Source organism: Tetranychus urticae, chromosome 1 (genome assembly GCF_039701765.1).
Source record: "Tetranychus urticae isolate SD_2017Ah chromosome 1, NJAU_TeUrti_SD_1.0, whole genome shotgun sequence".
NCBI lineage: Eukaryota > Metazoa > Arthropoda > Arachnida > Trombidiformes > Tetranychidae > Tetranychus > Tetranychus urticae.
The window spans coordinates 26965392-26987173 of record NC_142958.1 but is presented as its reverse complement, the minus strand read 5'-3'; the positions used below and the strand labels follow the sequence as shown (position 1 = coordinate 26987173).

General features: G+C 32.1%; 5 protein-coding genes across 6 annotated transcripts; 2 read left to right on the top strand and 3 right to left on the bottom strand.

Moving 5' to 3' along the window:
* Positions 1-953: 953 nt before the first annotated feature.
* LOC107364456 (guanylate kinase) lies at positions 954-2608 on the bottom strand. The gene is made up of 5 exons (XM_025161311.2): positions 2242-2608; positions 2070-2111; positions 1627-1723; positions 1251-1560; positions 954-1161 (listed from the first exon to the last, which is right to left on the bottom strand). Exons 1-5 carry the CDS (start codon positions 2417-2419, stop codon positions 1126-1128), a joined length of 663 nt encoding a protein of 220 aa, XP_025017079.2. The 5' UTR covers positions 2420-2608; the 3' UTR covers positions 954-1125.
* A 105-nt stretch (positions 2609-2713) lies between these two features.
* LOC107364457 (uncharacterized) lies at positions 2714-4385 on the top strand. The gene is made up of 3 exons (XM_015931803.3): positions 2714-3237; positions 3347-3514; positions 4038-4385. Exons 1-3 carry the CDS (start codon positions 3180-3182, stop codon positions 4253-4255), a joined length of 444 nt encoding a protein of 147 aa, XP_015787289.2. The 5' UTR covers positions 2714-3179; the 3' UTR covers positions 4256-4385.
* On the bottom strand, positions 4312-7143 carry LOC107364455 (N-lysine methyltransferase SMYD2). 2 transcript variants are annotated; one of them, XM_015931801.3, is made up of 3 exons: positions 7003-7143; positions 5987-6392; positions 4312-5876 (listed from the first exon to the last, which is right to left on the bottom strand). In XM_015931801.3, the coding sequence occupies exons 2-3, from the start codon at positions 6091-6093 to the stop codon at positions 4877-4879; spliced, it is 1107 nt and encodes a 368-aa protein (XP_015787287.2). In that variant the 5' UTR covers positions 6094-6392; positions 7003-7143; the 3' UTR covers positions 4312-4876. The 2 variants fall into 2 exon arrangements, with proteins under 2 accessions (XP_015787287.2, XP_089125151.1); XM_089269025.1 differs by lacking the exon at positions 7003-7143 and having other exon boundaries at positions 5987-6472.
* On the top strand, positions 6989-10772 carry LOC107364454 (atrial natriuretic peptide receptor 1-like). The gene is made up of 5 exons (XM_015931800.3): positions 6989-7312; positions 7411-7488; positions 7634-8708; positions 8828-9141; positions 10634-10772. The coding sequence occupies exons 1-5, from the start codon at positions 6989-6991 to the stop codon at positions 10706-10708; spliced, it is 1866 nt and encodes a 621-aa protein (XP_015787286.2). The 3' UTR covers positions 10709-10772.
* Positions 10773-11921: 1149 nt separating this feature from the next.
* Positions 11922-21507, bottom strand: LOC107364453 (uncharacterized). The gene is made up of 7 exons (XM_015931798.3): positions 21373-21507; positions 20943-21108; positions 20674-20737; positions 19468-20562; positions 15814-15968; positions 15182-15350; positions 11922-13319 (listed from the first exon to the last, which is right to left on the bottom strand). The coding sequence occupies exons 2-7, from the start codon at positions 20994-20996 to the stop codon at positions 12433-12435; spliced, it is 2424 nt and encodes an 807-aa protein (XP_015787284.2). The 5' UTR covers positions 20997-21108; positions 21373-21507; the 3' UTR covers positions 11922-12432.
* Positions 21508-21782: the final 275 nt, after the last annotated feature.

The window sequence follows — 21782 nt, the reverse complement described above, 5'->3', positions numbered from 1 at the left end:
CCTCAATAATAGAAAGATCACAACCAATGATAACATTAACTAACACTACGAGGAAAAAATTTCGATTAGATATACAGCTGATTCGCTCTCTGTGCTTATTTAGCTTTGGTTAGTTGGTTAGCTAGAGTTGTCAATACAGTTAATGTATTTTTCGTTTTGTGTATGGCCAAGGTGGGCCAACCCCTTTACTACCTTATTTTAGGCATTAGTTTTAACTAGTTGCAGCTAGGGGAGGGGGGGTTAGAATCGTTCCAAGAGCTTAACCCTGGGTGAGTATCTACTGTGTGTCACCTACAGTCAAGACTTGGCGATACTTTAACGCTAACCTCGAGATAGACAACACAAAATATGAAGGCCAGTTGTGCTTATCGCGACTACTAATCACTGATCAATACACAAAGTGAACATAGAGTAACTCAGCTGAACAGTACATCTGAGTACAGCCTGTACTCAGCTTGTTAGTACGTTCACACACATGCTATTAACTATCTTAACTTTAAATAGGTAACTTAAGTCTTTTATGCATAAACTGAATTAGGCATGAATTGAGTTCTTGCTGTGTTTAGTTATTCCGACGTGATTGATACAGGATGTTTTGAACTTTTCTGGTAGCTTCAAATTTCAATAAATATGTTAATTTATATAAAAAGGATATCATGAGATGGTAAATCGGTTATCTCGAGACCTTTACTAAAAATTTAACTTTCATAAGTATAAACAAAAAACTTTCGAAATTCAAAAGAAACATCTAGATGAATCTGATAATATTAGGATAATATTGGGTTGAACGGAAATTACTATATTTCAAATAACAATTCAAATATTTGCAAAGAACGATAATAGTGAAAAATTTTTAAAAAATTAAATGAAACGCTACGTGTTTCATTCAGATTTACATGTTGTCACGGTATTAATCACGTCACCAATTTTATCAAAAAAAATTTAAGGCGATATTTGAATGAGGTAATATGTTTTAAGTTAAACATTAAATTGTGAAATGAACAAGGTATTGAGAAGGGTCGCTCCTTGCGATTATACAAATAACAGATACTCTTGTGAAGAGATTCCTAGCGATTCTCTGATGAGAGTCTGAGCGAATGATAACTGATAAAATATCCGCCATAATCAATTGGTTGGTGTGGATTTGACAACTTCAATAACCTAAGAGCAGAAAAAGAATAGAAAAAATAGGTTAGATCAAAATAATCAAACGATTTAGTAAATTATTTGTAAATGATTACTATACTTACAGGTTGAATAAAATTTTTCAGCGCAGAATAAGCATCGTCAATGTTTTCATTGATTATAATCAAATCAAAAAAGCTTTCTATTCCTTCCATACTCAGATCTTCTTTAGCTCGATTCAGCCGTCTAATGATACATTCATCCGACTCAGTTCCCCGTTTTCTCAATCTTTGTTCAAGTACTTCAAGACTTGGTGGCTTTACAAAAACGAAAAGTGGTTTAAAATCTGACTTTTTCAAACTCTTTACACCTTCGATTTCCAAATCCAAAACACAAATTTTACCACCTCTTTGGACTTGTTCCATGGCTTTTTTGCTGTAAAATTAACAAAAGATAAAATTAATATTCGTTCTTGATAATAGGAGAGTTGAGTGTATTTACCTGGTTCCATAAAGATTACCAGAAAATTCAGTAAACTCGATAAATTCACCTTCTTCGATTGCCTTCTTCATCGATTCTCGTTCAGTGAAATGGTATTCTGTAAAGAGTTTAAAATTCAAAAATTTAGAAAATATTCATATCTAAAAATCTCGACATTAATGTCATTTTCAAACCAATATCCAAAAATCTATAGTAATAATTACGATATTCACTTGGAGGCATGCACAATAGTAACTAAAGAAACAATATGTTTAGCTTTCTTAATTGTATAATAAATGTCCATAGATAGCAATGGACGAAAATGTAAACAAGATTTTTATAGTCATAAAAATCTCGATAATGGATATCTGGATGAAGATGGATAAAGCATGTAGCAGGAAAATTTATAAATAGCTGTCGCTACTGTAAGAACTTGAAATAAACAAATGAACCCATGTGGTTACCTCTGCCATCGATCTCTCCTTCACGAGGTTTTCTTGTCGCATCTAAAAAGAAAAAATGAAAAAAAAATGATCAGAATACTGAGCTTATCAATTGAAGTAAAAGATGATGTAAATGATTTGAAAGCAAATAGGAGGTAATTTGAATTAGGTTGAAAAACAATTGCAAACTTACGAGAAACTGTGAATCCGAGATAATCTTTGAAGTCAGCCATTAGACGACGTAGAAGGGTACTTTTCCCTGAGCCGGAAGGACCACAGATCACAATAGGTCTTATCATCGGATCAATTGAATCACCTTTTGTAGATGAATTGTTTTGAGGTTTTTCAATAGGTATAGTATCGGTAGTCATGCTGTTGGAGTGACACACTCAGTTCAGTTAAATTGAAAGATTGAAATGAGCAGCTTCTTGAGTAAAATTAAGTGGAAGATGGAGGTTAACAAGTTGTCAAAATTGCCAATGTAGATACAATGAACAAAAGTCGATTTTGTCGGCAGTCACATTTTTGTAAATAGTGTGGACATACTTTCCATATTGGTAAAAGTATTGATACTTGTACAAAACAATACCCGATACTTTAAACGATGGTATCGATACTCAGCATTCAATGAGCCTCCGTATAAGAGACTCATTGAATTACACATTTCTTTATACAGACAAAGGATTATCTTGCGAAGATTTAATCTATGATCAACAGAGAATCATTGTTTACTCAATTATGTAAATTAAATGATTCGATCAGGTCTAATCAATAATTGGGACAAAAAACTTTGAATCACAATGATTTGGCATCTTGAATGAATGGCAGAGATGGTGATGATGGACCCAATAGAAGGCAAGATTATCCGAGAAATGATAAAATAATTGTGTTGAGTCACCTTTGATGAAATGATGTCAATCCAAATAACAATCATATAAAGCCAAACAACTATATTGGAAGAGATGGACCAGGAAAAGAAATGAGAAATTGATGAGGAGGCTTGATTAATACAATGATTTGCAAAGTTCATAATTTACCACAAAGTTGAATTGAACAACTTACACCAAAGATTGAAATAACCATTTCAAGTGCATAGATGATTTATGTCCAGTTAACTAATCAAACCAAATCATGGATTTAACAGCTTTTCCACTTTTTCTAGCAGTTTTAATCAGTTTTCAACCATCAGGTAATTATCAATGTTTTTTTTTCAAATTTCTTGTCAACAACAGTCAACTAAACTCGCATTTAATCCAAACGTTGATCCAATTTCTATACTCTTTTTGTTACAAACTCAGTTGAATCTGTTAAATGTTTTACCTGTTATTTTACGATAAACCGATGCACTGATCTCAATTGTTACAACAGTCCAGACAATTGCAGTCCCAAATTTTTCACTGCCGCTGTGGTTCCGTTCAGAGAGTGTCCAGCAGGTTGTGAGATGTTTTCCATATCTGATTCCAATGGTAAGATTTTTACATTTTTCACTTTGTTTTTTAATTAACTGAAATACACGACTTGGTCCAGTAGACTAATTTGAATTAATCTCAATTGTTTGGCTTTCATTTTATACAATGAAATTGTATTTTTGGGATAACTGATGAAGAAAGCAGCCATTGTAGGTGATCACCAATCAAAGCAAACAAACAAAATTATTAGAGCTTTTGAAGTAGAGATTGGAATACAATTTCCAACTAAAACTCCATGAAAGATAAAATTATTGTTCAAGTTGTTGACGCACAGAAAGTCATTAAAGTCACACTAAATTGACATAATATCTCAAATATCATATCACCATCGAGATCTTAATTTATCTGCACAAAATCTCATCACAATCTGATACTACGTATCAATGACCATATGCTTTGAAAACTGATACCATAAAGCGGCAATTACAATTACAATATTCACATGATTTAAAGAAGTCTGACAAAAAATTGAACCATATCCGTTAATGTATTCATCAAATTTGCTTTCTTTCTATCACAGGAATTGTTCTTGAATGGCGTCGTGGGTGCGATACATCCGGCAATACAGCAGGAACGGCGATCGATTTTACCAGTAAATGCAAGACAGAATACGTTTTTGGAACTCGGATGGATAAATGTTTTTGTAATCAGGATTTTTGCAATTCCTCAGCGAAAATCAAACCCGGTTTAATATTGTTATTAACTGTCTTATCTGTCTTAATTTTTACATATTTCTAGCTATACATTCAATCGTAATTTTATCCTTACATTGAATTCTTGTTAATTGACAACAATTTTTATAAAAATCACACATTTAATATATTTTTAGTTGCAATTATTACATGTTGAAATAAACGCTTAATAATAATCCATTTTGCTGGTAATTGTATTTCAATAAGAGCTGAAAGTGAGAGTTTTTCAAGACTAGTTTTAAATTAGTTCTGATCAGCTTAATTAAAACCACAAAAACCATTATATTGAGGTCAATTCGGAAGAAATCGAACAAATTGCGTTTATAAAGACAATTAAGAAGATAATGGTCATTTTACAATGAAAGTATTGAATTTGTGACATGAGGGTTGTGATTTCGTGATGAGAATCCATCAATACAGGTAACGTTTAATTTCCATCATATTTCAGTTGTCTAAACTATTATGTTGAAATGTTTGTAAATCCATAATGAATCAAGCGTTGCACAGAATTATTTCTTTCTCGAAATCAAACCAATAAAGATGTTATTAAATATCATTTCCAGTTTTTCATCTAATATTCGGTTATGGATTTTAATGAGTATTATTGCTGTTTGCGTTTCAATATATGTAGTCAAACAGAGGCTACTTAATGCAGAAAGTATCACGTTCAGTCTAAATCTTTCATCAAATCAAAATATTCATTCTTGTATAGACTATGATCAGATCCATGGGTAATCATTATTGATTTGTAGAGCTTTTCTTTAATATCTTTGGTGATTCTATCAGATAAACTGTAAACCTTTGCACCCATATTCCGCCGAATTTGCAATAACTGCATTAGATGGACGGTTAATTCTGGATGATGATATTGAAAATAACTTTCAAAGACAGGTAATAACTCTCTTCCCAGTTCATCAGCATCTTTCCATCTTCTTTCACTAGTTAATCTGATGAAATTTGTGAGCTTTTCTTCAAACCAAGGCTCTATGTTGGGTCCTTCTTTGCATCTAGCACATTCACAATCGAAATAATATTTGTTAGAAAGAATTTCTCTTCTTTTCTCCGTTGGTTGGGTTATATCTAGATATGTAATTAGTATGGGTTCAATTTCGGTGTCAATGTCAGTCATTGCCCTAATCCTTAGAGTTGTACCATCAAACACAGGAACACAGTTCGGTTTACAGCTATGATCAAATTGTGAAGCTCCAATGAAGATACCATAACCAATCTCGGAGAATGTATTGTCCAAAATTGTAAACCCATTGATCAACAACTTACCAAAGCTAGATAAAATTTGATCGGGATCGAAGAAACAATTCAATGTTCCGTAAAGGTAACACATTTCCTCGTAAATAGTAACTCGATTTTCATCTTTTTCAAGGTTTTCTTTGTGATCCATTAGTGAGTTGAAGGTTCTCGGTGAACCATCATTAAGGTTTGTGGCATAGCTTTTAAATGCTTGTTCAGGTTTTTTGGCTAGTATGAGTGATAACCGTAGAAGCAATCGAGGTGTGTCCAAATTGATCAATCGACCATTAAACTTGTCAATATCAGCAATATACAGTAAACATTCACCCAATTTATGACCAGCCGACCAATCTTCTGCTTGGCATGCTTTACTGCAATAAAACTTGACTTTACAACGTGAGCATCGCTGAAGCTTAGGGCTGAGTTAATAGGATAATGAAAAAAAAAGTAAACAACATGATAAACACTGTCAATAGATCGATTAGAGATTATCTAAAGATCATGATCAACTTTGGACAATCATATTTACCTAGCAGTAAAACAATGGTCACATCTTTTACCTCGTTCGGACAGGTTCAATACATGGACAAATGGTTTATCTTGTTGTATTACATCTCCAGCTTTGTATTTAACCATGACTAAACTTTGACCAGTTCTTTGCTAGACAGATCGGACTTGTGAATATCACAGATAATTAATCTCTTAATTACCAGCTACAGTTGATGGACCAAAGATTGAAAGACTGATCAACTTTAATTGTATCCAATAAAGTAAACTTTCAATTGTGAAGAGCCAGACAACACAAAGAAAAATTGGATCACCAAAATAACATCAATGGCGAGTGTTTCACTTGTTAATATTTGATCATTCTTTCCGTATCAACATATGTGCTTTCGATTGGCCAATGACTAGCGTCGATTAAACACAATTAAACACTAAAAGTAAAAAGAAATACAACAAATTAACGAAACAAAAAGGGATTAATTATCATGCCATCCTGGCTTGAAGTGGGTAAGTTCACCATGTGATTTCAATCATGTGTTACTCTAATGTTGTCTTGCTTTCCATGTAAAATAATGAACCGGCAATTTCAATTTTGATGAAAGTTATGAAAGAGACAAAAAATTGAGCAAATCTATCCAATCAGTTGATCTTATTTTGTGATTAATTGTCCATACATCATTTCCAATTAAATAATTGTTATTAAATATGATATAATAGGAATAGGTAAATTTTTATTCTCAATCAATTTGTAAAATATCCGGAATACAACTGCAAAACCGTAGCTCAATTTTGTAGAGCCAATGAGTTAAAGTCAGAAAGAATCGGATTAATTCGACTATGATTTTCTAACGATAATTCTTGATTCTTTAATCGAAATAATGAGTTAATACTAGCTCTAGGATTAAAATTTAATAAGTATGTGCGCTGAGATACATAAGTTAATGAATTATCTGAACATTGAAATCGGCATTGATATGCTACTCAACTAATATGTTAATTTTACTGAATTTTACTCACTTAATCAACAATGGTAATACTCACTGATTATAATCATCCAGTGTTTCCAATTATTGGAGTATCAATGGTTATCATCGCAATAATCGCTTTGGTCGCCCATTTTGTTAGTAAGAAGATCAAATTCGAAGTTGATTTAGGCGATTTATGGTGGCAAATAAAATGGGATGATCTGGTTTTTCCTGAACGCCAACTTGGTAAAAGATCAACTTTATCCTTAGGAATTAGCGAGGCAAGTTTCCGTAAATCAGCAGCAAGTGTAGCTTCCCCGATATCGATGGCAAGTACAACGGGAACATTGAAAAATATTTCTGGAGTGTTGGTTGCAATGCACAAAGTAAGTCAAGTAAAACGTGAAACTTGAACCGCTAAATACATGTTTAATTGATTAAGAGCTCTCCTTTCACTACTCATTATTAATGGTACTGTTAATAGGGAGTCCGAGTTGCAGTTAAAGTGGTTCCTGTCAAAAAATTTTCCATAAACAGAGCCTTACTCATGGAACTGAAACAAGTGAGTAGCAATTGAATCCAATCGTTGGATTCTTCAGATTACAAATCAAGAGAAACGAATGAACGCTCATCCTCAAATTGATTTGATTAGCAAATGTAGCTTAGCGCATTGTATTGGTTTGTTAATTTTATCTTTCCTTCGACAGATGAGAGAAACACTTCACGAGAATCTAAGTCGATTTGTTGGATTGTGTACTGAGGAACCCAATAGAGCCATAATAACGGAATTATGTTTACGAGGTAGCTTGCGAGATTTACTTGAAAATGAGGCCATACAATTAGATTGGGTCTTTAAATATGCCATGATTACTGATATTGCTGAAGGAATGAGTTACCTTCACTCTTCACCGATACAGTTTCATGGTAACCTCAACTCCTCCAATTGTATCATCAATGAAAGGTTTACCGTGAAAATAACAGATTATGGTATCAGAGAGTTTCGTAAGCAGATAGATCGTATGGAAGATTTCAATCCACGGAAATTTTTCTGGAAAGCTCCTGAGCATTTACGTGAACGAGATCCATTCAATACTGGTTCCCAGAAGGGTGATGTTTACTCGTACGCAATCATTTTACAAGAAATAATCACTCGATCAGGTCCTTTTGAGTCAATGGAAAGGCTTGGGCGTAAACGAGCACACATGGAACCAGACGAGATTTTAGATAGAATCCGGATGGGTATGGTTCCGCCCTTTCGCCCTGAAGTGTCAGCCGATGAGGCACCAAGAGAGTTGATTAGATTGATGCATGCAGCTTGGCACGAAAATCCTGATAGCAGACCTGACTTTGCCACAATAAAGCCTATACTCAAACGCATTACCAAAGGAACCTCGTCACGAAATTTGTTTGACAATCTGCTCAGTCGTATGGAACAATACACAAATAACTTGGAACGTATGGTTGAAGAGAAGACGGAATCGCTGATGGAAGAGAAGAAAAAGACTGAAGAACTGTTGTACCAATTATTACCACAATTTGTAGCAGAAGAGTTGAAAAAGGGTAGTCAGGTTTATCCAGAAGCATTTGACGCTGTTACCATATTTTTCTCGGATATTGTTGGCTTTACCAATATATCAGCTGAAAGCACACCACTTCAAGTAGTCGATTTACTAAACTATTTATACACTACATTTGATAATGTAATTGAAAAATATGATTGTTACAAGGTTGAGACAATTGGCGATGCTTATATGGTTGCATCTGGTTTACCAATAAGAAATGGTAATGTACGAGATAATACAAGTAATACATTAGTCAGTTTTAATCTTTTCTTTGTTATGCTCCATTTCACCGGTTACTCATTATAACATTAACATTTTACATTGTTTTGTTTTGTTTAGGCAATGATCATGTTAGAGAAATATGTCGAATGGCTTTGGAATTAAGAAACTCAATGCGTAATGCTAAAGTTCCTCATGATCCTGAAAAGACTCTAATGGTTCGTATTGGTATCCATTCTGGTCCATGTGCTGCCGGCGTTGTAGGCCTTAAGATGCCTAAATATTGCCTTTTTGGTGATACAGTCAACACTGCGTCAAGAATGGAATCTCATGGAGAACCTCTTAAAATTCACATTTCAAAAGCGACAAGAGATATCATTGAACAATTTTTCAGATCTTTTATAATTGTTCCAAGAGGAGAAATTGAAATCAAGGTAAGTCCAATTTATCCAAATTAGTGCAAACTTCAACCACAATTCACGGCTTATAACTTTCTCTCATATCAACACTTTGTAATGAAGTGATTATGCTCTTAAAGATTAATCTTTCTAATAATTACCATATTTGGCAGGAACCTAATTCACTGAAAAATGAAACTGAAACACAAAGAAATCATAAATTTCAAGAAACCAGAATTTAATTTCTGCATTTCTTCATATTGTTTCAGTTTTCAAAAAGTGTATTTATAAGCGATTCAGATCGTAAGACTTGTCATTATTTGTTTACTGCTAAATTAACCCATTTTTTCAAAATTGATTTGTTAATCCAGTTGTTTTAATGAATCAAGAGTCTAGTCTTGTGTTTCAACTTATATCTAATTTTTTCATTCAGCCTTTAATCGGATATTTAGACCATTTTATCGTTTCCTAAAAATTAGACATTTGGTAACAGCTAAAAGTATCAACCTACTCGATGAGCATTCAGATTTTTGCTGTGATCGACAGTTGCAAGGTTATAAATTTGAATCTTTCAATTTTGACCATCATTTGAGTTCATTTAAATGACATTATTTCAATTCTATTAAATTATTCTGTCACAAATTAACGTTATTTCATAATAAATTGTTGTAATTTTAGACTGCAATGACACTTATCATTACGTTTTTAAGGTTAACCATCAACAACAATGGAAAGTAGCTTTTAAAAAAAGGATTTGATAGGTTGACAAAATAATGCATGCTATAATTTGAAAGCCCACACAAGTCTTTTTGTTATTTAATGGTTTGAAACTGTACTTTTCTTGGGATATTGTAAAAAAAATAAGGTGAATTTAATTTAATATTTATAAAGCAACCAGAACTGAAAAATAAGGTTTACTCCAGAAATTGAAAGGTTCACTCAAGGTTGATTATACATATTTTTAACAACATAGCACAGTAATCTAAATGATGAGAATGATGATACAAATCAAGTAAAACCTAATTCAAAAGCAACATGGTAATTTGTTATAATACTTTAACTCATTGTCTAACTATAATCAATTTGAAATGAAAAAGGTTGGGTCAGTCAACTCAATAAAATGTATAACCATAATGTGACCGCATTGAAAAAGATCCTACCTTACAAAAAGATTTTTGTTTCGGTTAGCAAATTGTTTCCGTCGGATGTCCATTATCCTGGTCATTCATATTTAGAAGTTTGAATAAAAATCAAACCCTTGTATTGACCTTTTCATAGTAAATTTACTACGTTTGATGCATTATGATCACTATCATTACCATCAGTGTAATTAACAAAAATACTCGGTAGACTGTTTTGCTGTAACAATACAATTTCAAATTGGGTTATTTAGATAGCCAAGTTTACCAGCCTAGTTTAACAAATGGACAGACGAAGGTGTTTGGGTGTATTGATTGGTACTAAACCAGTAATTCAATTGTTTCAACCAATATTTAAACTAAAATTTGTTTCTTGTCTCTCAACACAGGGCAAAGGGATAATGAAGACTTATTGGTTGGAAGGAGAGGTCATAGATCCAAATCAGAAGACCACAGGAAGATGATGATAATGAGTCAATTTAAATCAATTTGGTTCCAATGATAATCAAATTATACAAATAAAACAAGGATTAAGGTCAAAGGAGGTACAAAGACGACACTAAACATGAAAAACAATCAACTGATACCAACAATTGTAACCAAAAACAAAAACCTAAACAAAAAGAAAGCTACATACGGGGGACGTTGCGTTATTACAATTGTTAGAGGTAAAATTATGATGACAATGATAGGTAGGTAAATGGTATTTCGTGAGTCCTGTTTTTTTTGGTAAAATATTATAAAGAAGCAGACGATGGAAGATAAAGGCAACAGAAGATGACAATTTCTGATGATCACCGTGATGGTTAAACTGTGAAGTTGAGGTTACCATTTTCATGTTGTTAGACCAACAAGCCATAATTTACTCTGGAACAAGCTTTTTGATGGAAGAACCAGAATATTATCTCCAAATAAATGGAAGTTGAACGATGAAAGCGAAACGAAATGTTGTGTTATTACATGATATAACTAGTTATATACATACAATAAGATGTAATAGCAATGGATTGAAAGCATGAACCATTATTATAACATGAGGATGAAAACAAAAGGAAAGAATCAAAATTAAGACGATGAAAGGAGTAATGTCAATGGCTTGCTAAATTCAGTTAACCGTGATTGCCTTAAGGTAAAAAGTCGATGATGTTAATAGTGTTTATGTTTAATTTTCATCTCAAATTTTTGTCATTTTCATCTTCATCATTAACATCGTCAACATCACCATCAAACCTGATCATCATTTCCACCATGCGACTTGTCCATTAATAACTGCTTCTATTAATATACCTTTTTTTTCACCAGGCAAAGTAAGACTTTATTTGGTTTGTAAATGATAATCATTAGTATCATTAAATTGTGACAAGTAGTTGAACATACTAACACCTACATTAAGTTAACTCTTTGATTGTACTCGCAATTATCTCTGTAAATGGTTATAATAGTTGCTGTTTTACCAGTTTCCCCTCAATTATTATTGTAATGGATGGTAATAGGATATAAAACGCTATATCAAACCCTTTGTACAATTACATTCCAACATTGATGTAAATTTGTTTAATCATTTGGTTTGTCAAGATATTAATCTTTGCTGTTCCAAATGATTAATCAAACTTGAAAGTGTCAATTCAATAGCTAGTTAGATTAGGTGATTTGAAATGATTGTCAAGACAATTTACATTTAAATATTTCAATCGCTTTCTTAACATAAAATAAAAGCACAATAATACAAAATTTTTATATGTTTACAATGAGAGTCTCGTTGGGTTTTTGATTTATAAAAGTAGGTCTTAAATAATTAGATAATAATTAATGGATTGACAATGAGTAAATTGTTTGTCATTTTACATTTCAAGTTTGATTTTTGTTTGTTGATAAAAAAATGGAATACACAATTGCACATGTATTTATATTTGTTTATTGATTGAATACCAATCAATAGAAAAAAATTAACAATTTAGTGTGACAATCAGAATGTCTTCTCGATTAACATTAAGGTAATCATGTGAACATGCTGTAAAGGGTCTTTGTATGTAAAATAAAAAAAAGTTCAACAAATGTAACCAATTGCAAAAGTAATTTGGTTTAACCAATTCAACAGGGGAAAATGAAGATGGAAATGTCATGAGATGTTTTCCCCTTTACAATTTTTGATTTGATGTGAGTTTAATGAAATGATGAAGGGAAAAAATTAAGCATCGCTAGTTGTCGATGGTTCTTTAAAATGAGCTGTTGATGATTGTGATTGACTTTGCACATTACCGGTGATAGGATTAAATTTTTTAAGTTCACTGCGAATCGCTTGAATGATGTTTTGGGTTTGCTCGGAAATATGAACTTGAATTAATTGAGGAACCGTGCAATCAACCTCATCAATGCCTGATCTCATCAATGGATTCTCATAATCGCCAATCATTTCTTCCTTAGTGGTAACATAGGTTACTCTGGATCCAGGAACTTGATGGGAAGGATGATGATGATGATGGTCATGTGAAGAATCATTGGAAGACATTTCAGCAATTTCATCAAGTTCACCAATTGGAATAACCTTTTCTTTAGTCAATTCAAGGCGAGACTGAGATCCTAAACCATTTGGAAAGGCAGTGAATGGACGACGAGATCGATATTCCGCTGTCCTCAGTTTCAACGAGCTTTCAGGTGAATCAAAGGAAAGATATTCAAATTCATGATTAGAATCAATGGTTCCAGAAGTTGCTGAACAACCGCCTGAAATGTTTAGTCCAACATTACTTCCATGACTACCAAGAAATGATCTTTTAGACCCAGGAGCAGAAACTTTCCTCCAATTGACCAAATTTTCTTTGGTACTGGCTTTCAATGGTTTAACCATGTGGCTAGCCTTGGATCGTATGTTTCCAGATCTTGCTGGTTCCCCTGAAGATAATTGGTTGGAAGATGATGATAATAGCCTGCGATTTTTGCGCCAAACAATTAAGGTTAAAAGTGAACAAAAAATGAAAACCATCAAAGATAAAATTATCATGACAAGGGGAAGCCAGTCGAGATCTTGAAGTGCTGCAGCCAAATTATTCTTGGTTTCAAGTGTATTTACATAAGCTAAAAAGTCAGTAAGCAAGGGAAAGATGATAAGGTAAAGAGAGAAAAGAAAAGATTATCGTTAGAAAAAAAATATAAATCACATTCAATTGAAATACAGATAATGGGAAAAAAGTAGGAATGGAAAGTGAAAAGGAGAAGAGAAAAAAAAATGGGAAAACGAAATGTTGACAATAAACAAAATGAAAGAAGTGAGTAATGAAATGATAATGAAAGCTTGATGGTTGGAAAGATTCATAGGGTAAAGAGATAACCATGAAGGTGAGTGTCATTTTCATTGAAATTACAGAAGAGTTGATAAAGAAAGAAAGATAAAAATCTAGATTTGACTGTCACTATTATAATTTATTTCACTTCTATTGCCGACAACTTATTGTTTAACATTTGCGAATCAAAAACTATGGTATAAAATAGCCGATCCCAAAGGAAGTCCATTGAAAGCAATCTATCCGTATCGCTGTCACTGACCGAGTGCAATAAAGATTGGGTTAAACACGTAAAGAGAGGTTAATACATGATAGCAAATGAATGGTTTCAAATGAAAATTCAAAGTCACCAACGAGTTTGGCCATTTTTTGCTAATTTCAACCATTTAGTAAGCAGAGATTACCATTTGATTATACATGAATTAAAATGATAACTAGCTTCTAATGGTGACAATGACTTAGCTCAATTGCAAACATGACAATTTAGTTGAGGTTCATCAGTTCACTCATCATAACTTGGGTTAATGATGATTAAACTGCAAACTCTGTACAATTAAATTGATAGCCATGGGAAAATTTATCATTAAATTGCATCTTGCCTGTGAGTACAATTATAATGTTGATTTTTCACTCTCATAACAATTAATGGTGAAAAAAGTAAAATGAAATTTTTCTCTACAATTAAAGGTAAATTCTGTAAATTCTGACAACAAGCCAACAATTACAACAAGTTAACATTTCCTTTTGTCAACAGTTTAACAATCATTGACTTTTTACATCAAATCAAAAGAAGAAAATATTCAAAATGAATATTTATAATGAATTAAAATGCACTTTGATTTTATTGTATTTTTACCTCTTCTCCATACTGTGAATCAGCTCAAGGTTAATAGTTAACTTAATTCAAAACAATTAGCAAAACTCACTGTATAAGTTATCATTATATTCATTCATGAAAACATTGAAACAATTAAGAAATTGAAATTAACCTTTCAATGATATTTGATGAAATAAATATCTCTAAACCAATACAAATACAAACGTTTTACAATTTCATTTTATTTTTGTATACTTGCATGTTAATGTACCGAAAAGACAAACTGAAATAGTCTTAATCATCATGACTTGATTTGTTAATTGTTTGCAAACTAGCATAATAAAGATACAACCATTAGAGTTGTAACGTGTTGACCTCGATTTAAGGTAATCATTTTGGGAAGATGATGAGGAAAGAAGATAACCTTACGATAACCTGAGTTTTTCTCAGTATTAATACAATTATCATTTTGTTTTCATTCAACACATGAGCACATCATATTACTGGGCACTTTTGTTACACTAAATTACCACAATTAAAAGCAATTAAAGTTAACCAATTTGATTAAGGTTAGGTTTAAGTTCAAAATGATAAGCCAAAAATGTTGGAGAAAAGATGGCAAAAAATGAAAAGTAAATGAGAGTGAGATGAAGATGGTGCGTTTTCAGTTGACACTAATATAATTTGAAGATTACGGAAGCTTAATTAGTTATGTAAATTGAATAATTAGCAAATTAACTTGTACCATTGAACAATATCTACATGAAATTGAGACTTCCGGATATTCTGGTGGTTAAAAAGGTAAAAGGAAAGGAGAAGGGAAAAGAAGGTAAACTTACGTTCAGCTTTTATTGTTACATTATAACCCAAAATGTTGGACATTTCTTGAGGAGTAACATGACTTAGAACTGTTATAAGATCTCGAGGTAAAATTTTTTCCTTATCTTGTTCAATCTGATAAATTATGTGGATATCATTGGTTGAATTGTTCCAGAATAAGTTCCATAACTGGTTAATCCATTTTCACATTGAGAGTCAGGGTGGATGACATCAACCATAATTAGGCGAGTAGAGGAATCATTAATGAAGAAAATGAAGAAAAAGAAGAAAAATTGAAAGTAATATTAATATTGATAATAACAATAAATACTAATGATGGTTAATGATAATGGTAAAGGTAATAATAATCAGTGAAAGAAGAAAAAATTGAAAAATGAAATTTTCTAATTTGTTGATGGGTCAAACTAAATTTAACCCTGTAAAAAAAGGTAAATGTTATTAAGCTAACAATTAGTCGATTAACTTGAAATGATGATGGTGATTAAGTTTTCTGCTTCTTATTGTTGTGGTCATCATGCTTTTGTGTACAGATGAAGACAACAGATGATGGGATAAGGAAATTTGATAATGCCATGAAGCAGAATGGTTAAGTTGGCTTGGAAGGGCGAGAAAAAGTGAAATCAAGTGTTACCTTAACGTGAACGTCTTTTTTAATAACATCCGAACCTCCGTTTAATTTATTAAATTGTTTATGATAAGCTTTTGTAAATACTTCAGCCAGACGAGTTTCAAAAAAGATTGTCAAATTGTCCGCATTTAATGGTAAATCTTCATCTCGTTTGAGAACTGAAAAGATGGAGAAAAGATTGAGTTAGTAAAATCAGAATTCAGTTACAAAGTGAAAGGAAGATAATTTGCTGAAAAACATGGAAAGAATTGTTTCTGTTTGTTTTGAAAATTATCTTAAACGGAAAAAATTTTGCCTCATTTCAAGCTTTTAATCAATCATTTTCAATTAGTAAAAATTTGTGCGTTTACAATGACATCATGATTTTCACCCAAAACTGATTGACTAGAAAATGTTGAATTATGATGTGAATCGAAGGTAATTTTACTGAACTTTGTTATCGACTGAGATTTGCATATTTCTTTAACATGAATTGATGAAACCATTAAACATTGTATCAATATTTCATATCAATTGGGATTGACCAAGTTTACAATTAATCGTGACTTTTCGTGTGATAGCAATTCATTGTAATTATTTAGTCTCTATTCAGAATTGTATTCAGATAATGAAAATTTATTCATCATTTTCCTTTCTTTTGCTTCTCTTTTCTCCCTTGATCTTTACCTTTCATGATCGAAACTCATTATGATACAATTTGAATCAAATCATTGTTAATTTGACCAGCAACAACCATAAAGCCTAACAAAGTATCAAATTCATTTTAGATTAAAACCAGGAAAAGGAATGATTTAAACAATTATTGTTACAATATGAAACATTCAAGAATATTTTGGGTTTCATTGAATTAACAACACAACTGATTGTTTCAGTTAAATTAACAGCAATCTTCAGGGCGTATTGTAATGGCGATAATTACATGAGAAAACGATCTTGATCATGGTTCGCAAATGATTCCCAAGTTGACCAAACAAGATTAAAATAGACACATAATGCTACAATCAAAGTTCAATATTTTGATTTACTTTTTTTTCCTGGTTTATTGTCATCTTATCCATTCATTCACCTTAATCATCATCACATTTTCACTATAAAAACTTGTACTATCATCATTTTCATACAACTCAATGTTAGCAACTTTTTTTGGCATTTCTTTTCATCGCCATCATCTCAAGTTTCTTTGAATGATTGAATGATGAATAAATGAGAAGGTGAGAAGATAATGATGAAGTCAGAAAAAAACTCTAATTTGATTGTAACCTGTTAGAGTCAATGCTGCAAGGTAAAGAATGATAATGATGAAGGAAAAAAAATTATGGTGACCTGATAATAACCTTTATTGATGAACCGTTGACTTGTTGATAATCAATTTATGCTTTGCCATAATAACGGTGATGTGAAGTTGAGTTATGAAAAAAAAATGTATTGAAAGGTTGGAAGAAACTATTGGCCTGGAAAATTGGACAATGAAGATATTTACTTTCAGAGGTTTAAGTAGCTTCGTAAGGATAAACCGTGAAGGCATAACAATATTGGTAAATGTTGAACCCAATCTTTACCAGCAAAAATAATTTTTCAACCCTTTAATATCATAAACACTTATCGTTAGTCTTTAGGGCTGAAAATTTGTGTTGCTTTTATGATTTTACTTGAGAAACATGGTAATATTTGAAACTGTGATTCTTGAGTTGTTGAGGCAATGTCAGTGATCTGTGTTACGTTAAATGAGCAAATGTTGTTAGTTCAATCATAATCACAGTAATGTAATTATATTTTATGATTGAAACAGCAAAAATAAAATGTTTTACAAATGATGTTCAACAAGAAATCAGGTTTTTTTCAGACTAATGTTGAATATCATTAACATTGAGCTGTTGATCAAAATTCAACGAAAGATTTCTAAGGTTTTCTTAAAGTGGTTGAAAAATTAACTGATTATACTTGATTATACCTGAAAGTAAAGTAAATTTAATCATCTGTGTATTACTGTCAATTAGCCAATTAACCAACAACCTGATGCTAACTTGCTAGTGATAATGGCTGCTTTGCATCAATAAACTGAACGAAAACAAAAGGAAAGGAAAGGGTTTAACGTCAAAGAGTAAAAATTAATATTCAATTTAAATTTAAACACAATTATTTGTAAGCTATTATTATTTATACCTTCATTATTCACAATTGTCATAAACAAACATATGAATATTGAATGGTAAACGAGCAAAAAGACATTAACTTAAGAACAGAATTTTTAACATGCAAAGATTTCTTTCTCTCGGAAATGACATGAATTTTGTTAACTTTTTACTTCAATTGATAAATGCAGAAGTTTTGATGAATTGTTTAATTGCAGAGTTGAAATGATCAATCAAACTACTCAATTTAAACTTGCATCTTGATCAAACCTACGGCTTGAGTTAATCAACATTTTAAACAATCAACCAACCCAAAATGATGCTGTGAAAGGGGCAAAGGAAAAAATATGATTTATTCAAGCAGAATGAGTGAAAAAAAAGTTCATCATTGATCCAAGGTTAATATGATTTCCTGTTGAAATGATAATTTTTCATTTTTTTTCTCATGAAATTGCTTTTAATGGCAATTTGAAATCATTTTATCTTGTGAATCTAAATAGACTAAATCATTGATGTTTACATTGATTTTGTACGCATTAAAAATGGTCAAAAACAATAATGAAAAGCCTAAAATGGCAGATGGAAATCAATGAGGATAACAATTTAATTGTAGTTTAACATTAATGATTGACACAAGGCTAACCATATTTTGAATACTGAGTAATGATTAATGCTATTTTCCCGTTGCTTTGGTTTTATAATTATTTGGTGATTTTGATCTATGAAAAACGTGTTGTTGAAACAAAGGTGAATTAAGCAAACGATGTTTTAAACCAACTAGAAGGACTATTGACTATCAAGGCTATTGTTGAGTGGTCATCCGAGTGGAAATTTTGTTCACTCAAAATACATTGAAACGGGAAATACGAGATAAATGATGGAGTAAATTTGTGATCTCTTTTTTGCTACAACATCATTCTTAAATTAAATCAACATGGTTGTTACATCCTAGAGCTATAATGATGGTGATAATGGTTAACTGGATTGAAAAAGAAGCAAAAGAAATGAAAAAAAAGGTAAATTTAATGTTGGTAGGTCCAACAGGTAAATGTGATACTATGTAGTCTATTAGTGGGTTTAAGTAGCTACCGAGGCAAAACCTACTTAAATAGGAATGCAAGTGACAATGATGATGGTTATAGCGATGAAAATGAAGGTGATGACGAGAAGCGAAAAAATTAAAGAGTGAGAAGAAAAAAAAATGGGAATTAGGGAAAAATCCCGTCACAGAATTTTAACTCAATATGTTTCTATGAGTGAAAAATTTTTAGGATAAAGTGTTGGTGATGCTGTTCATGTTGGTTAAGCTTGATGATTGACTTAAATGAGGCAAAATGGGAAAAAAAGGAAAAAAAGTGATAGAATGAAAAAAGAGAAAAATCAAGTAAACATAATAAATATCTCATGATTTGATAACATTTTTGAGCACAAGAAAAATATGTTTAACTTGTAATTCTCTGATGCACTTTTTACTCCTCTTTTTATATCCTTGAGTCCATGGGAATTGAAAAGATTGTATTTTTACCTGAGCGAACCAGAAAACCTGAAGTTGCAGGTTGACTGAACCGAGTATCACTAGGATCACATTTTGTTGAATTTGATGTTGCAGCTTGTGGGATTCCATGGTGATTTGGAGAATCTTCACCATGATTATTGGTTTCATTATTATTAAAGCTATTATCAATTTCACTATTATCGACTGGATTGGATGTGAAGGGAAAATCTGTAGTTGATGAATCCAGGGATGAATCACTTTGTATAATGCTGATTGTGCCAGAAAGAGCAGGAAAGTAAGAGGAAGATGATGGAGAAGGTGATATGCCCATGTGAGTTTCGCTGGTTTCATTTGTATCACTAGTATTTGGCTGATTGGTTAAAGATGGTGAGGTTGAAACCTCAATTGTTGTTAGTGTTGGCGATGATTTGATGTTATCGAAGGCTCCATTGTTTGGATTGATGGATAACTCATCAGGTAAATTATCTGTCAATGTCGGTGTTATTGCTGTTGTTATCACATGATTAATTTGTTGTGACCCGGAAGGTTGATGACCATGGTGAGTCGGTTTATCAGAACTAACCGTGTGACTATAATTTAAAGGAAAAGTAACATTGTCATTAACATTAGGTGATAATGATGATGATGGTGGCATAATGACAGTATCAGTGTTAACAAAAGGCGCTTGAACTGGACTAGAAGAGAGTTGAAAAATTGACATAGTTGATGCAGCATTTTGCTTATTGCTGATTAGTTCAAGAGTTGTGACTGGCTTTAAAGTTGAGCTTGTCATACTATTTAAAGATGGAGTTGGCGCCATAGTAGATGAGGATGAAAATAACAAAAGTTGAGATGATTGTAGGTTACTTTGCATAGGTGATGATGGCAGTGATGGTGATGGTGCAATAATAAAACGAACAATTGACGGGGTTGGGTTAATTTGAATGGTGGTGGTTGATTTATCAGGAGTCTTTGTTGAATTTGGCGTTACTCCTGACAACGAATGAGATGCTGTGACGAGAGGTGTAAATTCAGCTTGTGATGTTGTATCAAAAGGCTCAAATGTTTTAGGCCATGGTTGTTGACGCGCTGATTCAATATCAGTGAAAGTTCCATTCTCTTCACCTACAAAAGCAGGGAAAAAAGATGTGGAGGAGTTAGAGTAGATGAAATAATTGAGACAAAATGAAGACTTGAGAAATAGGTGATGAGACGAGGTAAAAAGTGTATACTTACAGGAATAAGCAGTGCTGTTATTTTCAACTTGTAAGGCATCAGTAATCAGCAATTGAGGTAACCACTGATTAGAAAAGACAAAAAGAAAAGAGAAACAATATTAAAAAAAGTGAAAAGATTACTTAATAAGAAGAAAGAAAGAAAAAAGTGAATCAATTAAGGAAAGAACAAGGATGAAGCATGGAAATGATAATGAAAGACAAGTATGTAATTGTTAGTAAATAAAGTTGAGTTATATTTGGATGATTTGGAAAAGTTTGTATAGTTACCAAAGAAATGGACAGAACAAGAATGATACTCCATTGAAGCAAATCAATTTCCATAATGGATGTTAATGGTCATCAATAGATGCAAAACAAGAACCAGTGAATTGGTAGGAAGAAATGAAGAAAAACACAAATCAACTTTACCAATGATAACGAGGAGAAGAATAATCAAAGATTAAAGCATAAGATACAGCAATTGAGAGGTACTGATGTTAGTAAGGGACAATGCCCACCTCAAGCGCTAGTTGTCGCATTATTACTGTGATTTACCTTTAATTTTAATCTTTCATTTTTTTGTAAAAAAAATTAAAAATAGTTTTCCTATTCAATTTTGATCAAAATTTTTCTGTGGTGCCCTCCAGTGGGCATTGTCCCTTCAGGTTCTCTGTACCTCTTTACTGCAGTATCTTATACATTAATCTTTGAGAATAATGATGATGATAATTATGTTGATTATGGTGATTACAATTGAGTTGGTGGTGGTGAAAGGGAAAGGAAGAAGAAGAAAAGAAAGAAAGCGAGTATGAAAAAGAATGGGTCACTTCCATTGTAATATTAAACTGAAGCATAATCTCGAAGGTAACTGCACTGTCAACACAAGTAAAGTTGAATAAACCATTTCAATATTTCTCAAGCAACAAACTCGAAGTTGTCATAGAAATTTTCGTTTGTTATCTTTTTTTTCTGTTAACCAAAAAAAAAATAAGCAAATCAAGGAAAGTGTTGAGGTTTGTTGAGGATTAACAAAGTCGATGATGATCCAATGAGTAAGAGGTAAAAAGTGTGAGAAGCAAAAAGTTGATGTTGAAAATGTAGATGATTAAGAAGGGGAAACAGCAAGTT